Source organism: Mollisia scopiformis, assembly GCF_001500285.1.
Source record: "Mollisia scopiformis unplaced genomic scaffold LY89scaffold_7, whole genome shotgun sequence".
In the NCBI taxonomy this organism is placed as follows: domain Eukaryota; kingdom Fungi; phylum Ascomycota; class Leotiomycetes; order Helotiales; family Mollisiaceae; genus Mollisia; species Mollisia scopiformis.
In genome coordinates this window covers 711,616-733,009 of record NW_017263587.1, presented here as the reverse complement: position 1 = coordinate 733,009, position 21,394 = coordinate 711,616, and the positions used below count along the sequence as shown (strand labels likewise).

At 46.8% G+C, this 21,394-nt stretch overlaps 8 protein-coding genes across 8 annotated transcripts; 4 read left to right on the top strand and 4 right to left on the bottom strand.

Moving 5' to 3' along the window:
• Positions 1–1,008: 1,008 nt before the first annotated feature.
• LY89DRAFT_772535 (uncharacterized protein) lies at positions 1,009–1,919 on the top strand (the record flags this gene model as incomplete). Its single annotated transcript, XM_018221910.1, has 3 exons — positions 1,009–1,256; positions 1,297–1,415; positions 1,483–1,919. 3 exons carry the CDS (start codon positions 1,009–1,011, stop codon positions 1,644–1,646), a joined length of 531 nt encoding a protein of 176 aa, XP_018074257.1. The 3' UTR covers positions 1,647–1,919.
• A 410-nt stretch (positions 1,920–2,329) lies between these two features.
• On the top strand, positions 2,330–3,397 carry LY89DRAFT_579769 (putative 7 alpha-cephem-methoxylase; the record flags this gene model as incomplete). Its single annotated transcript, XM_018209025.1, has 4 exons — positions 2,330–2,695; positions 2,765–2,949; positions 3,008–3,243; positions 3,297–3,397. 4 exons carry the CDS (start codon positions 2,330–2,332, stop codon positions 3,395–3,397), a joined length of 888 nt encoding a protein of 295 aa, XP_018074256.1.
• A 1,511-nt stretch (positions 3,398–4,908) lies between these two features.
• On the top strand, positions 4,909–7,391 carry LY89DRAFT_695528 (MFS multidrug transporter; the record flags this gene model as incomplete). Its single annotated transcript, XM_018216768.1, has 4 exons — positions 4,909–5,013; positions 5,919–6,840; positions 6,913–7,034; positions 7,074–7,391. 4 exons carry the CDS (start codon positions 4,909–4,911, stop codon positions 7,389–7,391), a joined length of 1,467 nt encoding a protein of 488 aa, XP_018074255.1.
• Positions 7,392–7,640: 249 nt separating this feature from the next.
• Positions 7,641–9,232, bottom strand: LY89DRAFT_464947 (uncharacterized protein). The gene is made up of 3 exons (XM_018207709.1): positions 8,849–9,232; positions 8,674–8,795; positions 7,641–8,622 (listed from the first exon to the last, which is right to left on the bottom strand). The coding sequence occupies exons 1-3, from the start codon at positions 9,068–9,070 to the stop codon at positions 7,905–7,907; spliced, it is 1,062 nt and encodes a 353-aa protein (XP_018074254.1). The 5' UTR covers positions 9,071–9,232; the 3' UTR covers positions 7,641–7,904.
• LY89DRAFT_464954 (uncharacterized protein) lies at positions 9,044–9,851 on the bottom strand. The gene has a single exon (XM_018207710.1). It carries the CDS (start codon positions 9,703–9,705, stop codon positions 9,127–9,129), a length of 579 nt encoding a protein of 192 aa, XP_018074253.1. The 5' UTR covers positions 9,706–9,851; the 3' UTR covers positions 9,044–9,126.
• Positions 9,852–10,920: 1,069 nt separating this feature from the next.
• LY89DRAFT_731147 (glycosyltransferase) lies at positions 10,921–13,829 on the bottom strand (the record flags this gene model as incomplete). The annotated part of the gene is made up of 5 exons (XM_018219547.1): positions 10,921–11,285; positions 11,342–12,698; positions 12,748–12,774; positions 12,829–13,311; positions 13,431–13,829. 5 exons carry the CDS (start codon positions 13,827–13,829, stop codon positions 10,921–10,923), a joined length of 2,631 nt encoding a protein of 876 aa, XP_018074252.1.
• A 2,526-nt stretch (positions 13,830–16,355) lies between these two features.
• On the bottom strand, positions 16,356–17,758 carry LY89DRAFT_641267 (glycoside hydrolase family 16 protein; the record flags this gene model as incomplete). The annotated part of the gene is made up of 2 exons (XM_018211705.1): positions 16,356–17,279; positions 17,321–17,758. 2 exons carry the CDS (start codon positions 17,756–17,758, stop codon positions 16,356–16,358), a joined length of 1,362 nt encoding a protein of 453 aa, XP_018074251.1.
• A 1,003-nt stretch (positions 17,759–18,761) lies between these two features.
• Positions 18,762–20,740, top strand: LY89DRAFT_682731 (uncharacterized protein). The gene is made up of 4 exons (XM_018214558.1): positions 18,762–19,738; positions 19,786–19,932; positions 19,982–20,101; positions 20,155–20,740. Exons 1-4 carry the CDS (start codon positions 19,207–19,209, stop codon positions 20,442–20,444), a joined length of 1,089 nt encoding a protein of 362 aa, XP_018074250.1. The 5' UTR covers positions 18,762–19,206; the 3' UTR covers positions 20,445–20,740.
• Positions 20,741–21,394: the final 654 nt, after the last annotated feature.

Sequence of the window (21,394 nt, the reverse complement as noted above, 5' to 3'; positions counted from 1 at the left end):
TCAACTCGTTGTCCAAACTTATTTATACATTGAATGGCGACAGCAATAGATTGAAATATAGCCACAAGCTGAACAAACTTCTTGTCAGCTACAGACGTGGTTATCAAAGCTCGCAAAAGGTCCTCACCAGTGAAGTTGAGATAAGATAATTTTCGAGTTGCAGCTTTCCAAAGACCACCAACTTCGTTGCTAAACGCGCCAGAACACCGAGGAAGGAGATTGAAAGTGGAATCCATGTGAATATTTCTACCAGTGGGGTTTTATTGGAACTGGTGATAACAGGCTGATTTTGATTCATAGTGATCTTGATTTCAACTGTTGTTGAGGATGAGCGAGTGGAAATTTCGATTCTGCATAGAGATCGCCAAAGCAGGCGAAACCGTCAACTAATTCTCATATGATCGATCCGTTGTACATGTCAGAGGACCGATGATCCTTACTCTTTTAATTGGAGTATCGGAACATTGCCCCTGTACCTCTTTCGAGTTGAATCCTGTGGATGCTAACATGGAAATAATTGATAAAGCATTGGTACTCTTAGGTGGCAACACTTGCATGAGCATGAGATCAAATCCCGCGGGAAATCATTGTTGAGTAGGATTTGTGGATCTTTGGACAGATACAGACAGAGCAACTGCCGACATTAATCCAACGTTATAAACCAACATTTTCGGGCCTACGGTATCTCAATGGTCTCATATGTACTAGGGTGGTATACGAGGCGCATATCCACCCTGTAGCTGCAATGGTACCTCGCCAAGGGTGACAGAAGATGGTCAATGACTTTGCAAGTGTATGTCCAAGTCATGCAGTGAGGGAGTGTCTTTCGCACATTTCAAATTTTCAAGGGTACCATGATTCATGATTGACGTTCTGCACTTTAAGAACTTCTCACATGAATCATCCTGATTTAGAAAACGATTTTTGCTACCGGCTGTCATTTGATCAAGAGCCCACCTTCGATATCTAATACAGTTGCATTTCGACGCTTGGTTTATAAATTTCGCGATGACTTTCCAGCTACAAGACATCGATCCAGAGAAGGATTTCAAGGAGCTTATTGAATGCGAATGGGTTTCTTACGAGGAACCCCAGCAGACGTTCTTCCGCCTCTTCTGTCCAATTATCGGCCAAGGTCCAAACTCCCGCGTGGAGTCTCTCAAAGAGTCAACCGATTGCCAACTTAAATGGCACTTCCGATCCTACGAGCTATTGGCAAAAGGTTGTCGATGGCAACTCCGGGAAGATCGTTGGAGGTGCACTTTGGAAAATCTGCAAGACAAATCCTTTTTAAAGTGGTGAGGACCACTCGGAAGCATACTGGTTTCCCGCAGGCGGTCAGCGAGACTTTGTGGCACAAGCTCTGCACCAATTTGATGCTCCTCGTGCGGAGATGGCCCAACGTCCACAGATCTGTATGTCGAAGCCCACTACGAATAGATGTTCTCTCAGAGGGAGACGGACTAACGGTCGTTGACCTAGATTTGAATATCATATATACCCATCCAGAGTACAGAAGAAAGGGAATAGCAGACATGGTGATGGATTGGGGCATCAAGAAAGCCGATGAAATGGGTGTGGAAATGTGGCTTGATGCAACAATTTACAGCCTTCCCTTTTACGAAAAGCATGGATTCAAATCATGAACGAGAATGATCTTTGTCCAAAGAAAGATGGAGAGAAGGACAACGAGTGGGAGAAGCTCGAACGAGACTTGTGTCCCATGGTTATGTGGCAAATGTGGAGACCAGTCTATGGGATTTATGAGGAAGAGGTGACAAAGTTAACTCTGGATACGCAATAGCACAGACGAATTTAAGGGACTTGACTATGCTCAATGGTGACTGCTACAAATGGTGGTTCGGTTCTATTGATCAAGTTAAACCAACAACTTCTCATCTCAGAGTATTGATTGGAGCAAGGGAGGAGTTAAAAACATTCTGAATCCTGAATGCTTTGAAGAAATGGAATAGATACCTACGTGGAAGCAAAGAAGTCCCGTGAGACTCTAAGTACCAACAACATACCGTAGCAGCCTCGATGCCGGAAGTCTCCTCGACGACGTCCAAGGGGCTGTAATCCTAGTCCCTGTCCTGCAGCAACCAACATGCTAGAGTCCTATGGCTGTTGCAAAGCGCTGTCATGATAAACAGGCAGGATATTGGACTACCAGACGCTGAGTTTGACACTTGGTGGAGCAACCAGTTCAGAGACGACCAGGGTTTCAATCATTGACTACTTCTCGGGCCTCGATGTGCAAGCTTTGATCCAGACTCTCGTACCCTCGTACTCTACCCACCTTCTCCAAGGCCGCTTCTGGAACTCAATTATGGCATCCGATCACGTTTTGGCCGAGATTCAGTTCTTGAAATGGACAGACTTATATCTTTCCGAAAAGCCATTTCAATTGTTCCTTGATTATGACATTCCAGTCGACTTGCAAGATCAACGTACGACGAACTTAAACTTCGAGGACAAAAGAGTCTTTGTTGAAAACATGAGAGGTCGCGAAAAGCTGTTTGAATTGGATAAACATGGATTTCTCGTTCGGGATTTTGCAGTCCCAGTTCCCTTGCAGGGTCAGATCATAGATGAGGACACTGTGATGTCGACTTACGTTCCAGCTGCGGAGAAGCTACTACGAACTGAAGTTATCGGAGTGGACCGTCTATTCCTTCTAGACCGGAGGGTGAGTGTGATCAACTCCAACTGGAAGTCCAGGACTCTTGCGCCATTCTATGACTTTTGCTAATCTGGATCGTAGGCTAGATCGGCTGCCGAGCGTATGGACGACATAACCTCTATTGATCTTCTAGATCGATCTCAAAGACTAAAGCCTGCGAGCTCTGCGCATGTTGACCACACAGCTGTAGCATCTATCAATCATGTCCTTCGAGAATTCCCCGACGAAGGTGAACATCTTCTGCGTGGTCGAGTCAGGATCATCAAGTGTGTTCTGTTCCCTGAATAAGTTGATGAAGATTTCTAGGCTGATCATTGAGTTTAGTGTTTGGTTGCCACTGAGCCACACTGTGAAAGATTGGCCACTTGCACTTTGTGATGGGAGCACCATCTCACTAGAACATGACCTCGTTGATACTGATATCGTGCGACGAAGCTACCAAGGTGGAACTATGTATATGCTACATAGAGCAGTCCATAAATGGTACTTTCTCGAAGACCAGAAAACTACAGAGGCTTTCATCTTCAAACAATTTGATCTCATGGAAGTTGAGGCTCGAGGTTAGTTCTCGTTCATCATTGCAGCCATTTCAAGTCATCGACTGACAGAATAGTCTGTCCACATGTCTCATTTAAACAGAGTGATGCTTCGGAAGACATCCTACCAAGAGAATCATTGGAGATGAGATTCATTGTGTTCACAAATCCCTCTTGAATCTCGCGAGCTTTTCGGGACGAGAGAATACTTACCGTAATTCACCAGTTATATGACTTGGTCATATCTGGATTGGATAAATAATGACACCCTATTGGCTTGATGGACGTTTGGCCCTGCGTCTTGCTATCATACTGCTATCAATTTTATTGATTTCTTCCTTCAACCTCCATTTGCAATGTAAATCAATGTTGGGCGACAGAATAATAAGTGCTTTCAGTACCTTCTGTTGGTGTTTCTGCACGGCCAAATAAACAGTGATATAATCTCCGGAACTTGTGATTGATTGTGCCACACGATTCATTGTTGATACTATATCTAAGATAAAGACAGAATAGCTTCCTAATATCCTTCTTCGATTTCGGCAGAAAGAAAAGAAGAAAAAAATCGACACCATGACTCAAGACCACAGCTAACAGTCCCCCACTACTGACTTGAAGACAAATAATCCATTCAATTTCGTCTGTCTTTCTCATTGTTAGCAAATTGCCACCATCGGCAGAAAGTGACATACCCTTGCAAGTTAAACCCAATGTTTAGGACAAGAAGAAGTTGGTTAGGACTCCCAATGGCCCAGTATTTTCGATGACTTCCTTATCTTCGGAAGAGTTCGGGCCTTGGCGGTTATTGACGAGTACCATTTTTCAAGGCTGTTGGCGCTTGTCTTTGAGCAGCACGCTCAAGAATTTGAGAAACAGCGGTTTGTGTTGTAAAAGCCATGGCGAGTCTCCAGTGATGTCTTGTAGTCACGAAGTTGTCAAAGTAGCTAGTGATGCATTACTAAGTTTGGGATAAAGAATATAATCTTGCGAGGATCGTACCTGTCGTTCTATGTGAGAGTAAATTCTGAGTTCGAATACTAGCGGGAGATGAATAGCTTCAACAAACTGAAACTTGGATATCAGAGAGGCCTTGTCTTTATGAAGTTGCTCTTGTGTTGGAAAGTCAGTTGGTTCCAAACCATCTCGCCATCTCGTATGCCTTGGCATCAAGACCAGGTTAAAGACAAGATGGTCTCAAGGGGGCGCCAAACTTCGAGTTCTCTCTTCAATCCCTGTTCTTCCTGTGAGTTTCCTCCAGCAGATAGATCACGGCAACTAAGAATAGTTCTCCTACCAACGTTAGCATTGATGATCCAATAAATATGCACATATATCCTGGCGAAGATGTTCGGCAGGTTCAATAACGTCCCAGTCTCTTCATTGAGCGATTTGCAGTTTCTCAAGTCATGTCTGGCATTCTTTCCTTGGCGGGAAATTGTACCGCGCCACCAAAATTCTCATGTCTGTGGATGAATTAATCGACCCTAGTCGTGATCTGAGGTTCGGCAGTTGAGAATCGGCGGGTTTTCTTGGCTAAGCGATCTGCAATTTCTCAGATAGGATCCAACATGTTGTATTGCGCAGAGTATTACTGCGGTACCAAAATTATCGTTTAAACGGGTACACCAATATATCGTGTTGCGGTTGTAAGGACTTTTGTGTGCCAGATTATGTCTTAGTCCTGCAAGCATGAATCTTGGGGAACTCCTTCAATGTTGTCAGTACGCACGAAGGCTCTATAGGCATCCAGATGAGGTAGGTTGTAGCACAGCATGCATAGATATGGCTGTTGAAGTGGAGCACCGTGACTGATTGGTTTTTTCTCCTCAAAGTTCCACATCATTCCGTTGCACAGCTCATTCTCCCTAGAAGCGCCATCTCTTTCAGATATCTGTTGTGAAACTTCTACTGTGCAACAACTCTACGTACCAGTATGATGGAAAACGATACGGAGAAAAAGATTGAGCTTGGAGTTGTTGCTGAGCCACGTATCGTGCCGCTCGACTCTGGCAACGAGGCATCTTCGACAGATTTGTTATTGTACGGCTGACCTTTACTCAGAAAGGGAAAAAAGAAAGATTTGTCTGGCAATGTAAAGAAAAGTATGATTTGTTTAGTAATTATGATTAACCTATCTTATTTATTTACTTATTGTGGCCTACTTATTGTTAGTCACTTCAGTTTTGTTTGCTTACTTTAGTACTGTTTGCCGACTTAACGCAATACTCTTTGCTATAGGACTACCGATTTACCTAGATTTGCACTACAGTGAGTGAGTGGGTAGGTGGTGAGTAGAAAAGAAGGTAGAGCGAGTGAGTGAAAGTAGAACTAAGTAAATAAATATTTCATTAACGCTGAAAACTCAAATGAGGCTGAAACACTTTTTCTTTAATTTCCCTTTTTCCTTTTTTTTCCTTTTTTTTATTATTCTATATCTTTATTTTTATTCGGTTATTTATATTTATATAAAGCAATAATAAGAGGTGAGTAGTAGTGAGAAGTAAGCAGCAATAAAAAGTCAGTAGTAGTGAGAGGTGAGTAGTAATGATATGAATGCAATAGTTTATTAGACAAATAACACTTTTTTGGAATTAACAGACAAATCATTATTTTTTCCCTTTTTGAGTAAGGGTCAGCCGTAATTGGTAAGTATACGTGATGATCATTGACTTTTCAAAATATACTCATAAACTTTACAGGTAGACTGGGATGGGGAGTTTGATCCTCAGAATCCCAAGAACTGGCCTAGTGTAAAGAAATGGAGGATGACGCTCATCGTGTCATGTTTTGCTTTATTGTCTCTATTGACCAGTACTATGATCTCTCTTTCAACAAGAGAAATTGCCCGATCTATCGATGCAGACGATCTACTCAAGGTTGATTTGATATCATCCATATTCTTACTGGGTATCGGTTTTGGACCTCTCGTTTTGGGTCCTATTTCTGAGATTAACGGCCGTGTGAGGGTCCTTATCCTTGGCAATTTGTTTTTCATCCTATGGAATACAGTCTCTGGCTTCTCCCATACCGTTGGACAATTGACTGCTTTTCGATTACTTAGTGGATTCGGTGGCAGTGCGCCTCTGGCCATTGGCGGTGGGCTCATGAGTGATCTCTGGCAACCAGAAGAACGAGGAAGAGCACTGTCAATTTATACTGCCGGGCCTCTGCTTGGACCTGCCATTGGGCCTATCATTGGCGGGTACGTTACCCAGCATTTATCTTGGAGGTGGATATTCTGGATTGTGTCCATCGCCAGTTCATGCTTCAGCATTCTCGCAATAAGCCTTTTAAAAGAGACTTACGCCCCCAAAATCCTTTCGAGAAAAGCCAAGCGGCTTCGTTTAGAAACGGGCAACACGAATCTCCATACGAAGTATGATGATACGGATCAGACATTCTACAGATTATTGAAAGGGAACCTCGTCCGGCCTATCAAAATGATAAGCACACAAGTCATCATTCAAGTACTCTCACTATACATGGCGGTACTTTATGGAATTATGTACCTTGTACTTTTCACTTTTCCAATATTGTGGACAAACACCTATAGGGAATCTGTCAGCACGGGAAGTTTGAACTATATCTCGATAGGAGTTGGTTTCACCTTGGGTACACATGGTTCGTATATGCTCTCTAGAATGTTTTTGAAGCAATGTACTGTCTACCAAATGCTTACTCATGACGACCTAGTTGGCGGACGCTTCAACGATTGGATATACGGCAAGCTAAAGACCCGAAATCATAATGTCGGCACTCCAGAATTCCGGGTCGCACTGATGGTACCAGGATCAGTCCTCCTTCCTATAGGTCTCGTCATATACGGATGGACAGGTCAGGTACAGGCACCGTAGATTTGGCCCAACATTGGTTCAGCAATTTTTTGCATGGGAACCATAATGTGTTTTCAAGGTATTCAGACCTACACGATCGATGCCTATCCACGCTATGCATCGTCAGCAATATCTACTTTGAATGTTCTGCGAAGTCTGACAGGTTTTGCTTTCCCTTTGTTCGCGCCAGCAATGTATGACAAACTAGGGAATGGAGTTGGGAACTGTATTCTTGCTTCTGTCCTCATCGCGCTTGCTGCAAGTGTCCCCGCCTTACTGTGGAAATACGGATCATTTTTGAGAAAGAAAAGTGGCTATGCTGCTGGCGATGGGAATTAGTGTGTAACTTTGCCACAGGGAGTCGTGATGGCTTGTGGACCAAGTCAATGAAGATAGGGCAAGCGGCCAGCCAGACCATTACCATAGCAAGAAAATGAACATGTTTTCAGGGCAATCGCTTCCATTGTGCTGTTTTGCATGTTCAGGGGTCTGGTGAATAACGTGACCGGAGCTGCGGGCTCCGTATAATGCTCCATTCAGGTGCGGCGGCCCAAATATCGATCACAGGTCTGCCAACCAAAAGGTATGACAGGGACACAAACATAATGAGAGGACGTAATCATTTACTACCCAAGAAAATATTAGCGTGATTATAGCTCATCATCTGGCGGGTCAGACACCTAAAAGTAGTACTTTGTGCGTTGTTCAAACCGAACGCTTCTTCCAAAAGTCTTGATACCGCTCGTTCCTCATTTCAGATTGACCAGGCATGCATAGGATGCGTTCCCTCCAGGAGTCAATAACAATCATCTTTTCCAACTTTTTCATAATAACCTTCTCATTGCAAGAACTTCAATTCAGCTCATTCCAAAACCTCTCGCTCGCCTCCTCGTTCCAGCCTTCCACCCAGCTAAATTTCATCAAGATGGCTTTTGCAGATGACCAAGCACTCAGTCCAAGCGACTCTTTACCCACCAAAAGCTCTTTCTTGAACCATTCCAATTCTCGACGCCCGATACTCGCACTTGCACCAAGAAACAAAATCCAGAAGAGAAGTTCTGGTGGGTATGCCTTTCTCATCACATGCTGAATGTTTTTCAAGTCCTCCTTCAGCAAATCCACCATCCAGTCATAGATCCGACTGCTAACTTCAATCCTTCTCAGAAGGAGGTATAGGTAAATATAACCCGAGAGAACAACAAAAGCCTTACCAGCCACTATACCCTTGGTGGTCTGATGATTATCAAGCCTACCGCCGCGCAGCATCGTATCGATATACTTCTCGGCTTCGGTGATGCCACGATTCAGCACATTTGCGTTCACTGCACCTCTCCTACGGGCACTATTCGACATCATGGAAGACAACCAGTGCAGGTCTGTGAACATTTTGATCAGGGGAGCATCCAGGCCGAGCTCTCTGTAGAAAGAGCCAATGACAGGATCCGGTTGAACCATCGCGCCAGATGGTGGTGGAGTGCCATTTTCATTTGACTCCTTGTCTTCGGGAGATTCCTGGATTCTCTGGAAACGGGGCTTGACGTTGTTTGCATTCGCAGTGTGTATGTCGGCTCTGACGCGGAAGGTAAGCTAGATGACAGCTGAGCATAGAAGACAGACTTACAAGAGGATAATCCTTTGCGCCAGGCCATTCATATGGGGCGTATGAAGATCCCCTCTCATATGTACCATCTTCTCCAAGCCGCCAAGATGAACAAGTGCAGCTTCATTCGAGCCTTCCAAGCACTTGTGACAATGAGATGTCAGCTCTTATGGAGAATCAGGAAAGCGAGCCTTACCTCCAAAATGACAAGGATGCCGACTGCACTAACTGTACCATCAGTTACGGCAGCTAGAGGATCCGCCAGCCTCTCATTCACAAGACGAATGGCCTCTGATTTGTGCTGGTAGAGCGTGGACTCGATAAATCTTCTGGAGCCTCCGAGAGAGATCCAGTGTTTTGCGGTGAGTATAAGTGTAGCATGAAGCAGTGCTGCATCTGAGACTGCCCATGCAAACATGTCACCACCTGGGGCTTTCCTTACTGGCGCTTGGAGCAGGATTCGATAGTTGTTGACTACAGACAGGATTCAGCAACAATAGCTTCTTGTCCAGATGTTGTCCAATTATTGGGGAATATTCTGCACACTGCAGCTGAGGCGTCTTTGAAGTCAAGCTCAACGTATTGAGATTGGGCGAAGAAGTGTTTGAACTCACAATGGTCAAGTAATAAGTTCGAATTCGCAGACAATGGAATTGGGAACCCATTAAAAGGATCCAACATTCCAACACCGATAGCACTCATCAGGGGCGACCGTGATACGAGCATTGGGGTCTTTCCAGGATATGCTGTCGTCAAGTTCAAGGCTAACGGGGTATCAAGCAGAGAATTCGGTCGCTGATTCAGATGCGGGGAAAAGAGTGACTCAGGCGCTTCATTCGAAGCTTTTACGAGAGGTTGATCCGAAGCAAGACCTCGACCTCGAGTGTAACCGCAACTCCTCCCATATTTCAAGCAGTTTCGACAGATTGGTTTGCCTTCATCACATCTCATATGTGACGATTTGCACGATACGCAACCATTCCTGGATCTTTGGTGATGTCGACGTTTGCGTTCTCCAGGCGCACCAATCTCCGACTTAGTGTTGGATTCCATCGCTGTCTATAGCTGGTATATCAGATGGCCATCGAACGCGTTGGTTTGAGAGGATATTTGTTCCAGCGAAGGTACAGCAAATAATGCCATTGAAACCAAATTTCAATCTCGAAGACCACTAGTGGGCTCGGAATTGAATTGGCCCTCACGATCATCCGCTCTGGCTGACAGGTCTAGCAGATATATCTACTTAGTAGGCATTGTGGTGATCAACGATGATTATGTACGCTGACTAAGTGCTCGGAGGTCAGGTCAGCTAGGTCTCGATCGGTGTCAACGCTGGGCATCAATATGATTTGGCACGTCGTTCGGGAGTTAATGGTCGTTTCCTTTCCATTAAATCATTCGTCTGTTCGTTCGTATTTTGGATACAGTATCATACAACACGAGGTCGGTGGCGAGGTTCTGACGTCTTGCACGTTGCGCCATGGACTGTTTCTTCCTTCCGATGCCTCGAACAATGAAGATGATAGAGCTCTCCAACGAAGATCATGAATGGCACATACGAGTACATGTGAGGGAATGGCCGATGCAGTGCTGACAAAGCACCCCACATATATCGATTACAATTCCTTGTCCCTGCTAAAGACAGGCATTGATGCAGTATGCCTTCTTCAAGCAGTAGATCTGCTCTTCCAGCGCGGTTTTGACCCGCTATCTTGGTTCTGATCTAATTAGGTTTGATCAAAAGAACCCTCTGTAAGGAAAGAATTCCCTGTGTGTTGTATCGAAGCTCATACCTGAAAGATACCCTACAAGCTGAAGTTCAAAGAAGTGGCGGTCAATCCCAACGAGGTGGAAAGTGGGGTATCACACGTGATCTGCCAAAGATGCCAAAGGGCATGTGCACTTCTTCGGAGGCGGCGAACATCCAGATTTTTATTTTTCCATGAGCAGCAAATTGAACCGGAGATCTGTGAAGGCTGCAGAAATTGCAGTGAGGGCTATCAGTACCTAGAAGTAGGTCTCAACGAGAACAATGACAAGCATACTCGATCAGAATGGGGACACCAGAAAAACCCCCAATGTTGAGGAGCCAAGCTGCATTAGCATTGAATTATTCTACTTTAAAGATACTCTCTATACAATATAAGTCACTGAAGGTATGTAAGTCTTATGTCTAAAAATCTCCCCCGCCGGCCACCCGAAAACGCCATTAACATTATCCAGACGACACATCAATCTCATACTTCATTCCATAGGTACCCTCCCACTCTACCACGAGAATGTCATCAAGCCCGGATTCAGCGCGACCGGTAATAACAGATGACAAGCACACAGCATCGCAAGAGGGAAGATAGCCACGAACTGATCAATGTTCCAGCTCCAAGGAATGAATTCTGCTTCTGCCATGATGACCATAACAGCGATGGTGCCGAGGGACATGGCGATGCTGTACTTGAACGTCCGGGCCACCTTCGGGATCTCGATGAAGAAGTTGGAGAACTCGACTTCTTTCGAGGTGGCGCCCCACGACATGTCGATGCTGAACATGTGGCAGAGGAGGGCTTGGGAGATGTGGAGGGACATGCCGCCGAAGAAGAGGACGAACATGAGACACCATTTGAAGTTTTCGATTACTGAGGAACAAGCTGTTAGTGCGAATTCTAGTCATGAAAGTGAAGGGTATACTTACGTGAGAGGACGAAGTTTTTCTCGCTGGTTCGGTGTCTTTGGACTGCCAAGGCGACGTTTCCAGCGACGGTGAAGACCATGATGATACTGATCCAAATCTGCCAACTTTCTACATACCACTTGTCAAGGAAACCATTGAAAAGACCGACGGCGATATAGTTCGACAGAGTCATGATCCAGGCTGCGCCAATGGCATAATAAGTACCAATATACGAGATAATGTTGATCTTACTTCCAATGGGCATTCCGGACCACAAGAAGCGCTTGAAGAGAGGAGTGATAGGTCCTCTGGTCAACCAGTACTTGATAGGGTGGAAGACCAACTCGTTGCAACCATAAGCGTACTTTTCCCAACGAGTAAGCTCGTCGTAGACCGTGAGCGAGACGCCTTCTTTGAATCCATCTCCAGCCCAAGCAGCCATGCGGACAACATATCCGTAGACCTGCAGCCGAAGCGCCATATCGAAATCCTCCGAGACGTGAGCCTCGCTCCAGAATTTCTCAACACCTTCTTCGTCCTTGAACGCTACTTCTTGGATAGCGCTCCATCGCAAGATCGCATTGTGGCCGACAAAAGGAGCGACGTCCCCAGACGCTACTCCGAAACGGATGGCGGTATAGATCAGGTTTGTGAAGAAGGTAATGCCGTCCTCGAAGAAGTTGTGCGCTACTTGCATGACACCACTGCTGAACTGAATGATGGCCACGCGCGGAGACTGCTCCATCTCCGACGCAGCGTCGAGGAGACAATCTTCCGGAACCTGAGTGTCGGAGTCGATGATCAGGATGTAGTCACCGATGCGGATATTGCCATCAGCCCACGCGCGGCCTTCTTTGGCAAGGACGTCTTTCAAGCAGCGTTCATAAGCCACGCTCTCGTCGAACGTCGTCCAGTCGGCAGGACGGTCAATTTCTTGGAGAGCTTCTTCGACGGCGTTGGAGATGGCGAGACCGTAGTTCATGTTGGAGGCTTTCTTGAACTTTCCCTTTCGGAGGAAACCATTGCTGTTGTGGCCCGGGCGAGCCGTCCATCCGATCTGATTGTCGGCGTAGAACTCAATGCGCGCTTGGCGGTCTTCGGCAGAGATCAATTGGAGACCGTCGTCGTTGATGAAGATGTTTGCGGAGCCGCCTTGGAGCTCGTAGGTTGAGATGGCTTTCTTGATGGAGCGGACGGTGGGTTGGATGACGTTCTCGAGACCTTCTTTGTAGACGGGACACTGGATTGTAATATGTGGGAGCTCTCTGGAGCGGAGGCGAGGTGCTGGGACGGCTGAGAAGTATTTTGAGTTCTTGGTTAGGTGCTGGATGGGGCCGATGATTTGGGCGACGGCGCTGACGACAACGGAAGAGAAGAACTGTTGTTATTAGCACGTGCATCCCATGTTTGGGAAGTCTAAGACTTACCAAAGTCAGAAAACCGTTCACAGGAGTCTATTTTTCCGTTCAATTAGCATACTACATAATTTTGTAGGAAATTCAGCTTACCATAATGAGAAATGTTAAAGAAGTCCACTTGTGCAACTCATAAACTTCGTCTGCGATCTTGACGTAGCCGAGACCAATAAGGAGTGTCAAAAGACAAAGACTGCATGCAACCAAAAAGCAATTATAAAGCATGATGGGGCGCTCCTTCTCTGCCATCAAACCAGTCTCTTCATCAAATTCATAGTCAGAGTCGGAATTCTCCTGCTCTGTCGCTGCCGCGTTGGCCGTCTTCCACACGAACTTGAGGAGTTCCGCCTCGATGTTCTTCGCACGTTGCAGGAGGTGCGTTGGCTCATCGTCCCACACAATAAGGAGAGCTTCTGAGGCGATGAAGGCCGCATATTGATGTCGCTTGGCGTTATACAGATCATCGAACGTGGGGAGAATCTGGATACGGAGGCCGTTGAGAAGAGGCACGTCGACTGCATCGGCGTTCCATTCGAGGAATGGTTCGATGACTCCAGAAGATACCGTCATGGCTGCCTTTGAAGTTGAGATGTGTTAGTTTTTTTTTCTTCGGTACTTTCCAGGCGAAAGATGAGATGAGACACCAGTGACATTCCCACAACGGTTCGACAGAAGAAGAAAATCCAAAAGCTTACTTGAACGTTCAACGACATCATCGCTTGCGAGAATTTTGAGGTTGCTAATCCGGGTGGTTTGAATAGGTATTCATTTCGCCTTTTCCGTACCAAGGCACCTTCTATCTGTTGATTGATGTCGCGGATCCAAAGGGAACTGCATTGATGCTGGAATAAGTGATTGAGGACAACTTGATGTTTGATTTCGTCGACGAGTTTATCTTCTTGTGCTGCTCGTGTTGATCGTATCGAGGTCACTTCGGAGTCTGTTCCACGAAGTCTGCCAGGAAGGGCGCCGGCGAAGTTCTGTGCTGCGTCGAGGGCTGTAACGGGATTAAGTGCTACAGGAACCTTTTCGTTGTTGAGTTCGGAGCGAGGAACCACCTTCTTCTCCGGCTTGAAATATGACAAGAAACCCATGATTATAGAATTAGAATATAGAAATGAGTGAATGAGTGAGGTGAATAATGAACGAGTGAAGCTCCACACTACTGAACCAAAAAGATCAAAAGAATGTGTGAGTTGGAACGACTGTGTATAAAAGAGTGTGGTGGTCTTTGAAGATTGCCTTATCTTCACGCAAAGACAGAAAGAGAAGAAGGAAGCAAGGTTAGGGGAGCTGATCGATACATTAACAAATAGAACGGAGCCGCATTGGGTCAGGCCAGTCACAGGGCTATAGTGACTAAGGTACCTACCTTCCTGCAATGCTGAGCACCAGAGCATTGGGCGATACGGTACGGAGCTGGCGACATGGGGCTATTCCATTATCGTATGCAAGTTGTGAATTGCCTCGTTCTCGACCTTGGGTTCAAGATAGTGCCTTGCCAGCCGTGTCCGTGTCCGAATTGGGGAGATTAACATGTTTGAACAATAGCGGAAGACTTTGCTTGGCAATACTGCAGCAGGCATAAACGCCGGTGAGAGGCTGGGGCGGTTGCGGCGAGGAGCTCAGGGGAGTGGATGTAGGAACATGGCTAGAACGTGTTTTCGGATGTCTAAGCATAGCTTCGGACACTCGCGGATTTGCGCAAGTATTCTAGTTCAAATGAGCTGTGATCGGACTATCAACCGTGCCTCACGAGTGACAGGGAGAATTCCACGAGGTAGTGGAACGTTGTGCACCCACACCATGTGTGATTGGGAAATTGAAGACCCTGAGAGTCTCGGTAGACAAGAATAGACAAAGGGACAAGGCAGAGATGCATTATGGTAAGTATTAACATCCGATATGCAGGGTGTTGAATGCTTGCAGACCCAAGCAGATGGAAATGACCCCCATGATGCCGGTGCTCATCGTCCTTAGCGTTGAGCGAGCCCGCAAAACCAGCGCTGTTAAAACAGCAAGAGAACAACAACAAGCGAAGCGCCCCAGATCGTTCAGGGGGGAAAACCTTAACGGACCTCGCCAGTTTTCACCCAGTGACTGCAGTGGCATGCGCACGCCACAAAATACTAGAATCGCTTGAAAGCTCTGATTGAGGGGAATTATTCATGCGCTCACCAATCGTGATGGTAACGCTTTAGCAACAATAAGCAAAAAGGGGCAAGCCACCAGCGAAGAATGGCGGTCATGACGAATTAGGACTTTGTTTTGCCTCGTCGTGACCGACTTCGTGCCTCGGAACCAAACAATGCGATGGCATTGAGCACAGTGCAGATCTCTCTTATCGATATTGTCTGGACCCTGACTTCAGAAAGGCCAGAACAATTCCCCTCGATCTTAGATCCCTCCATCCCCTATCGAAGAACCAGCTGGATGGTACCGCTGTCATACAGCGACGATCCTAAGGCGAAGTCCTCCAGGACCTTGGGGGGAGAAGTGGACAAGATGCCGCTAAATTTGGGCTCAAAGCTTAAATAAACGACCTTGCCTGCCGCGCCTCATGTGGCGTCGATAAGACATGTCTCACCTCATTTCCTTTTGTTTTCTCGGCGCCTCTAAACCCGTTGTGGTCGCATCTCTGGGTTCCGATTTCAAACAAAGTGTGGGGACGCCAAGTCTCATTCAGCTGAGACTTGGGGACGCCCCATTTCCCTTTGTCATCTTTTACTGTATGTTGTCGGACTTGCAATTAGAATCCCTTGGACTCCTCGGACACTGTCGGTCTTAAGCTTTTTTCGTGACTTCAGATCTGGACCCACGCGCAATAAGCTTAATCGACCGGAATACTACGTGGGGCGACTGATCTTCAACCCCTAAAATATAAGCTTATGCAGGTACCCAGACCAGACCATCAGGCCGGCATAAAATTAATGAATTAGTGAAATGGACTCCGCGCGGGATGGACCACCCACGCTATTGCATAAGTAAATTATGAAATGACTGGATTGGGAATATTCAGGAACGCCCTCACGGGAATGGCTCCTTGGCGCTGACACCGACGTCTGGAAAAGTCTGCCAAAATGCAGGAACGACGCAGGTACGGGCGCCACGAAATGCCGTCACGACTCAGCCAGTTACCCGCTGGGCGTCGAGACACTGTTCCTCCCTGCGAGAAGTGGAAGAAAGAGAACAAAAAAAGGAAATTTTGGGGATCTAATCTTTGAGACGCGTCTGTGCCATGTTTACGAGCCGTGTTTGCTATGCGATTCCGAATTCGGGTGTTTGGAAGGGCGAGGGCGACTCGCTTGTTGATTCGGACGTATAACGCGAAGGCATTTGGGAGTGAGCTGAAAGAGTCTTGGCAAACGTGATGGGTGGTGGTTCAGTGGACGGATGCGAAGTCTTGCTGCTTGTGCGTAGCCCAGTGATACGAGAAATCAGGCTACATTGGTTGGAATTTGCGACTTCAAAGACTGTTGCAGGTAGCAGAACTTTAGCAAGGTATCTATGAATTATTGATTATGAAAAAGAAGTCTACCGTGCCCTAGGAATTCAAGTCTAATGACCAAGAAAAATTTACACAGTGAAGCCAAACGAAACGCCAGTCGCACATCCACACTCTAACACTGTTGCCACATCTGTACCCTGTCCACAATCATCTGTCCGTTCTCGCTCCATGTGGGATACCACTTGTCGCGGGCATTCCAGAAATCCTTTCGCGCAGTGGCACTGTTATCGATCCACGGCTTCCCATCTTCTCCATCCTTGAACCAGCCATTCTGACCACCCACAGCGACGTTGAGGATCAGATAGAACTCCTGATCAAAAGGAGTCTGTGGTCTTCCGGTTTGGCTCCATGGATCCACGAATCGGGTACCATTGGCATCCGTATAAGGGAAGCCTCCTTGGTTCCAGAATGGCTTCGAGAAGGTGTTGTAAAAGACTTGAAGTAATCTCGTGTCCACGAACGTGAATAGATACTTTTCGCTCCATTCAAGACCATAGGTGTGGAATTGGTCACCATACTCGGAATGCAGCGAGTTCTTGAAATTGGTGGTGTGGATATAGGCGTCATTGGCAGCATCAGGGCCCCAGTGCAAAGTTGAGGAGACCAGGTCGTTACCTCCAAGACTGTACGTGTGGTTGTTGCCTCTTGATTCCATGATATCAATCTCTCCACTTGCTGGCCAGGCTCCGTACGTATCGGTGACAGGCAACATCCAGATAGCAGGCCAGAGCCAATCTCCCTTAGGAATCTTTGCCTTTACTTCGACGCGGCCGTACTTGATGGTGGCACCGATCTTGGTATTGAGGCGTGCGGATTTAGCTGGTGGGATGATGGTACCGTTGGTGATGTTGGTAGATGCCACACAACTTGACCACACGTCAGATGTGCACAAGCCCGTTGCGGTGAGATTGATGACAGTGTTGGCTGTGATCAACGATTCGTCTTGAAGTGTGGGCTTGAGGTAAAGTTGCCCATCTTTGATGAAGACATTCTCTGCATCTGCTGTCGTCTGATCGAACTGCCCATTCCTGTCGCACTTGTCAGCAAAAGCTAGGACATTTAAATTCATTGAAGGACTCGCCCAAAGCCGCCCACTTCCTGCTCCATTGTCCAAATACTTGGATTCAGTGTGCCCGTTGAGAAGTCATCATCCAGTACAGGACAGTATTGGTGAGATACTATTCGACCAATCTTCAGGTATATTAACACACCCGTGATAGCGACACCGGTCAAGAGGCCAAGCATAGGAATGATACACAGCCATTTCTCTTTCGGATCCTTCTTGAACTTTGGTGGTTCATGACCGACATCGTCTTTTCGAATACGTCTTGAACGAAAATATTGGGCTCCTGCAGAAGAATCTGAACCGTGTTGGAACGCAGATGTGGCACCGAATACCGAGGCTGGCGGGGTTGCGAAAGGGTTTCTTTGCCCGGGACCAACAGAACTATTGTCGCTGAATGCTGATGTCGTTCTCGAATGATCGGGTACTGATGGAGAAGAGAATTTCCTCATATTGAAGGTATAAAGATATCAACACAGCCAAAGCCGACTTCTACTAAATGAGACTTTCAAGTTGTGAAGAACAAGTGAGTTGCCAAAAAACGGAATCGAAAAGAAGTGACAAGCTCTGATGGAGGGGCGGAACAGACTGCGCGCGGGATGATGTATTAGCAGTTCAGAGGTGGCAATTGAGATGGAAACTGAGTGACAATCGAGAGCAGGAAAACGCTATCGACTTGCGATTGCGAGGTAGATTGTCAGGTCTGGGCAGTCCACGGGTGTGACCGCTTTAGGAAACATTGATGACAATAGGAGAGCTGCACAGCTTCAAGGCCGAGTGTTCTAGGGTACGGCCCATGGTATCGCGCTGTACGTGGGACAGAGCGAGTGAAAGCCCCTTGGACTTGCAGCCGCGCGAATACATGGGAAAGTATGTGACTGTGAGTGTGTGTGTTATGATTGAAGGCTGAACTCGATGTGGCGTCGAGATTAGGTAGGGAACGCTAGAGCCGGTATGGCCTAGTCACGTTCCAGATCTCACAACGACTCGTTTTGACGAGCCGCTCAAAATAGCTTCAATTATCAACATGTTTATGCATTTTGACCCATGTGAAAATTAAAGTGAAAGTTTCTAAATTTGCAGATCCGGCTTAGTGGCCCGGCAACTGTCAATGAAGCGCCCGCACCTCTTGACAAGGTTCATCTGGTCAGGCTTTCCGCGGCAACTTGGAGATCAAGTCGAGAGTCGAGCCCACGACGAGAGACGCGGTCAACAATGTCCGTCCCGCACACACTTCGAGCCTCGAGGTGGCTCAGTGAGCCGTAAATTGAGTAATGCTCTATTTCCACGCCGTCGCTTGTCTACCCAGTGAATTATGCTCCTGCAAATGTCCCGTCCATGCATGACCATGTTCGGTGACAAACATGCCCAACTGGTCAAGTGGACAGCGAGAACATTCGAGGACCCAAGAGTTCTTGACAAATTCAGCTCTGAATATTCTGACCTGCTCCGAAATGGGCCAGGAGCGGCTCGCCTTCTCCGAATCCAGCGTGTTGGTATCTAGCTATTCTTGTTTGTATCTAGTTATTCTTGTTTCCACGTGGTCTGCTTGTGCACCGCATGGAATACTACCACACGGCTCCAGCTGCCCAGCAGCTGATCGAAAGCAGCCCTGTTCTCGGAACTATGCCAATATTGAGCATGCAATTTCCATAGCCTCCAATGTCTTAGAAACCAGGCTATCGAGAAAGCATCTGATCTTGGCGGGTTGCTTTTCAGATCGTGACGGCCACGGCCTTTCATGTTGACCACATTTTATGCACAACTCTATAAGATATCTCTTTCCCTTCGTCGCTGTCGATCTCAGCACTCTCTAACAAGCAACATCCAACACTCTTTTGATTTGGAACTTTCACGTCACACTCGTTTACATTCTCTATAATTTAATACCACAGCCATAATGAAGACTTCCGCTGTTCTTTCCCTTGCTCTTTTGGGCTTGGCCACTGCATCTCCTGTTGCACTTCCCCAGGATATCGACTTCGATTCTTACGATTCCATTCCAGTCGCAGTGGATAAATCAGCTCCAGTCAACCCTGTTGTTGCTCCTGCCGCTGTCTCATACGATCCTTCTGCGGCTATCACTTCTGCTGTTTCTGCTGCTACTGCGGCCGTTGATGCAGACCTGAACAAGCGTGAGATTCACCTCGTCGAAAAGCGAGGATCTTGCAATGCTTCTCCTGCTGGCAACGCTCCCGCGGTCAGCCCTGATACCGATATTGCCTTCCTCACCAATCCCGACTTTGCCACTGCTGCGAACGGTGCAACTCCTCCTCCAGGATACTTCTTGGCTGTTGGATACCAGAATCTTGCAGCCAGTGCAAGCAGCCCCTCTTACTTGACATATATCTCCGATCCTTTGACCAGTTACGACCCAGCACAATGCGCCACGGCCTGTAATGCCATGACTGGCTGTGTTTCCTTCAACATCTGTGAGTTGTTCACCCAATCCTGAGTTTACCTGTGCTGACTGTCATAGTCTTTGAGCGTGACCCATCCATCTATGTCGATTCTGTCAACTGCCCAACGGCATCCTCTGTTACTCGTATAAAGTGCTCCTTCTTCGGTGCTCCCATCACTGTCGCAGATGCCACCAACGCCGGACAGTACACTGGAAATTTCCACGGTAAGCCTGCCGCAGAGTGACTTGTCATGCAAATCTAACTTTCTTATAGTCGTCATTGCCGGATCCAACACCTACACCACCGCTCCTCAACCGCTCCCTGGTTTCACCGGCCCAGTTTCCGTCAACAATGCCTCCATCATCTCACCCACGGCAGCTAACACCTATATGGGTGAGTCCTGGATCACCTTCCTTGCCACTTACATGAAACTGATGTGGCAACAGGTGTTCAAAGTTTCGTCATGACTCAACCATTCGACCCCAGCGTTTGCGCTGCTGCTTGCACCGAGAAGAGCGCCTACAACACCCGCCACGCTGTCGCTGGAGTTGCTCCTCGTCTTTGCATGTTCTTCGATGCTTACATTCTGTACAAGAATGGCGCGAATGGTGTCTTCACTTGCACCTACTACACTCAGGCCTATGATAAGTCTTATGCTACTAACTTCGGACAGTACAACAGCGCTGGTGATCACTTCACGATCGGTCACTCTTACCTCTACTCGGTGTCGTCTTAATCCATTAGTTTAGCATTTGAATGGTGGGTGGGAAAATGGGCGGCGGCAACAGGGTTGATTGTTTTGCAAATTATCTTTTATGATTCAATGTTTGCCTTAATTAGATTCTGGTTGGGGGGTGAAGAGAGAGGTCATATTTGCTATCTGCGTAATATTGAATCTAATATCTTTTACCAAATTACCTCTTCTTGCGATGTGATCGCCATGCTCCTTCCTCAGAACTCATTCCTCGACCCGAATTTTTAAGTGATACTTAGAAAGACAAGAAAGAGAAGAAAATCATTGGTAAAACATATAACGATGTCAGCTACATTCAGAAGGACACATGATGTTCTGAAAGTGTTTTAATGTCAGAACAATCAACTACAGCATTAATTTCTCGAGGTCGGTCTTCGGTTCGAAGCCAAGACTCAGAGCAAAGCCAGTGCTATATTTTTCATCTCAGAGAAATGGAAATGTTTTCTGTGCATAGTACCAACTAGCCACCTTTGCATACTCTATTTCATAAAATTTAATCTCAACTTCTAGTTTTAAAAATCCTTTGTGCAACTGACTCGCGGCCTTGAGGCTGAAAATTCACATGACCAGGTGCTAGCGCCGTCGCTAAAAATCCCTTCTTCTCGTCCCATCTTCCTCTCAACCCGAAGTTCTCTCCTCTCTTCCTACTCGTCCAGATACGAGTGTTTTCCTCGCCTCAAAATGCTCTCTCACCATGTCAATATCGGAGGATCGCTCCGACAGCCTGCAGCAAGTGAGCTAATGAGGGTTGGAACGATAGCCTGCAAACGGCATTCGAGGGCCTAGCAAAAATCCCGTGCGGTCGCGATTGGTCTATTTCGAAGTAACCTGTTCCAGTTACTCGGTGTCCTGTAGTCCAGGGGTAACGCGAGTTGCATTTACGGCAAAGCTCGCAGAATCGCATTGTTTTCATGAAATTTGAATTTATTTTA

Excerpts from the sequence above, each read along its gene's own strand:
- LY89DRAFT_464947 (XM_018207709.1), bottom strand. The coding sequence starts at position 9,070 with ATGTTTGCATGGGCAGTCTCAGATGCAGCACTGCTTCATGCTACACTT. Across the intron at positions 8,796-8,848 it reads GCATCCTTGTCATTTTGGAG|TGCTTGGAAGGCTCGAATGA; the intron begins GTAAGGCTCGCT and ends CATTGTCACAAG. Across the intron at positions 8,623-8,673 it reads GCGCAAAGGATTATCCTCTT|AGCCGACATACACACTGCGA; the intron begins GTAAGTCTGTCT and ends CTTCCGCGTCAG.
- LY89DRAFT_464954 (XM_018207710.1), bottom strand. The coding sequence starts at position 9,705 with ATGGAATCCAACACTAAGTCGGAGATTGGTGCGCCTGGAGAACGCAAA.
- LY89DRAFT_682731 (XM_018214558.1), top strand. The coding sequence starts at position 19,207 with ATGAAGACTTCCGCTGTTCTTTCCCTTGCTCTTTTGGGCTTGGCCACT. Across the intron at positions 19,933-19,981 it reads GTACACTGGAAATTTCCACG|TCGTCATTGCCGGATCCAAC; the intron begins GTAAGCCTGCCG and ends ACTTTCTTATAG. Across the intron at positions 20,102-20,154 it reads GGCAGCTAACACCTATATGG|GTGTTCAAAGTTTCGTCATG; the intron begins GTGAGTCCTGGA and ends ATGTGGCAACAG.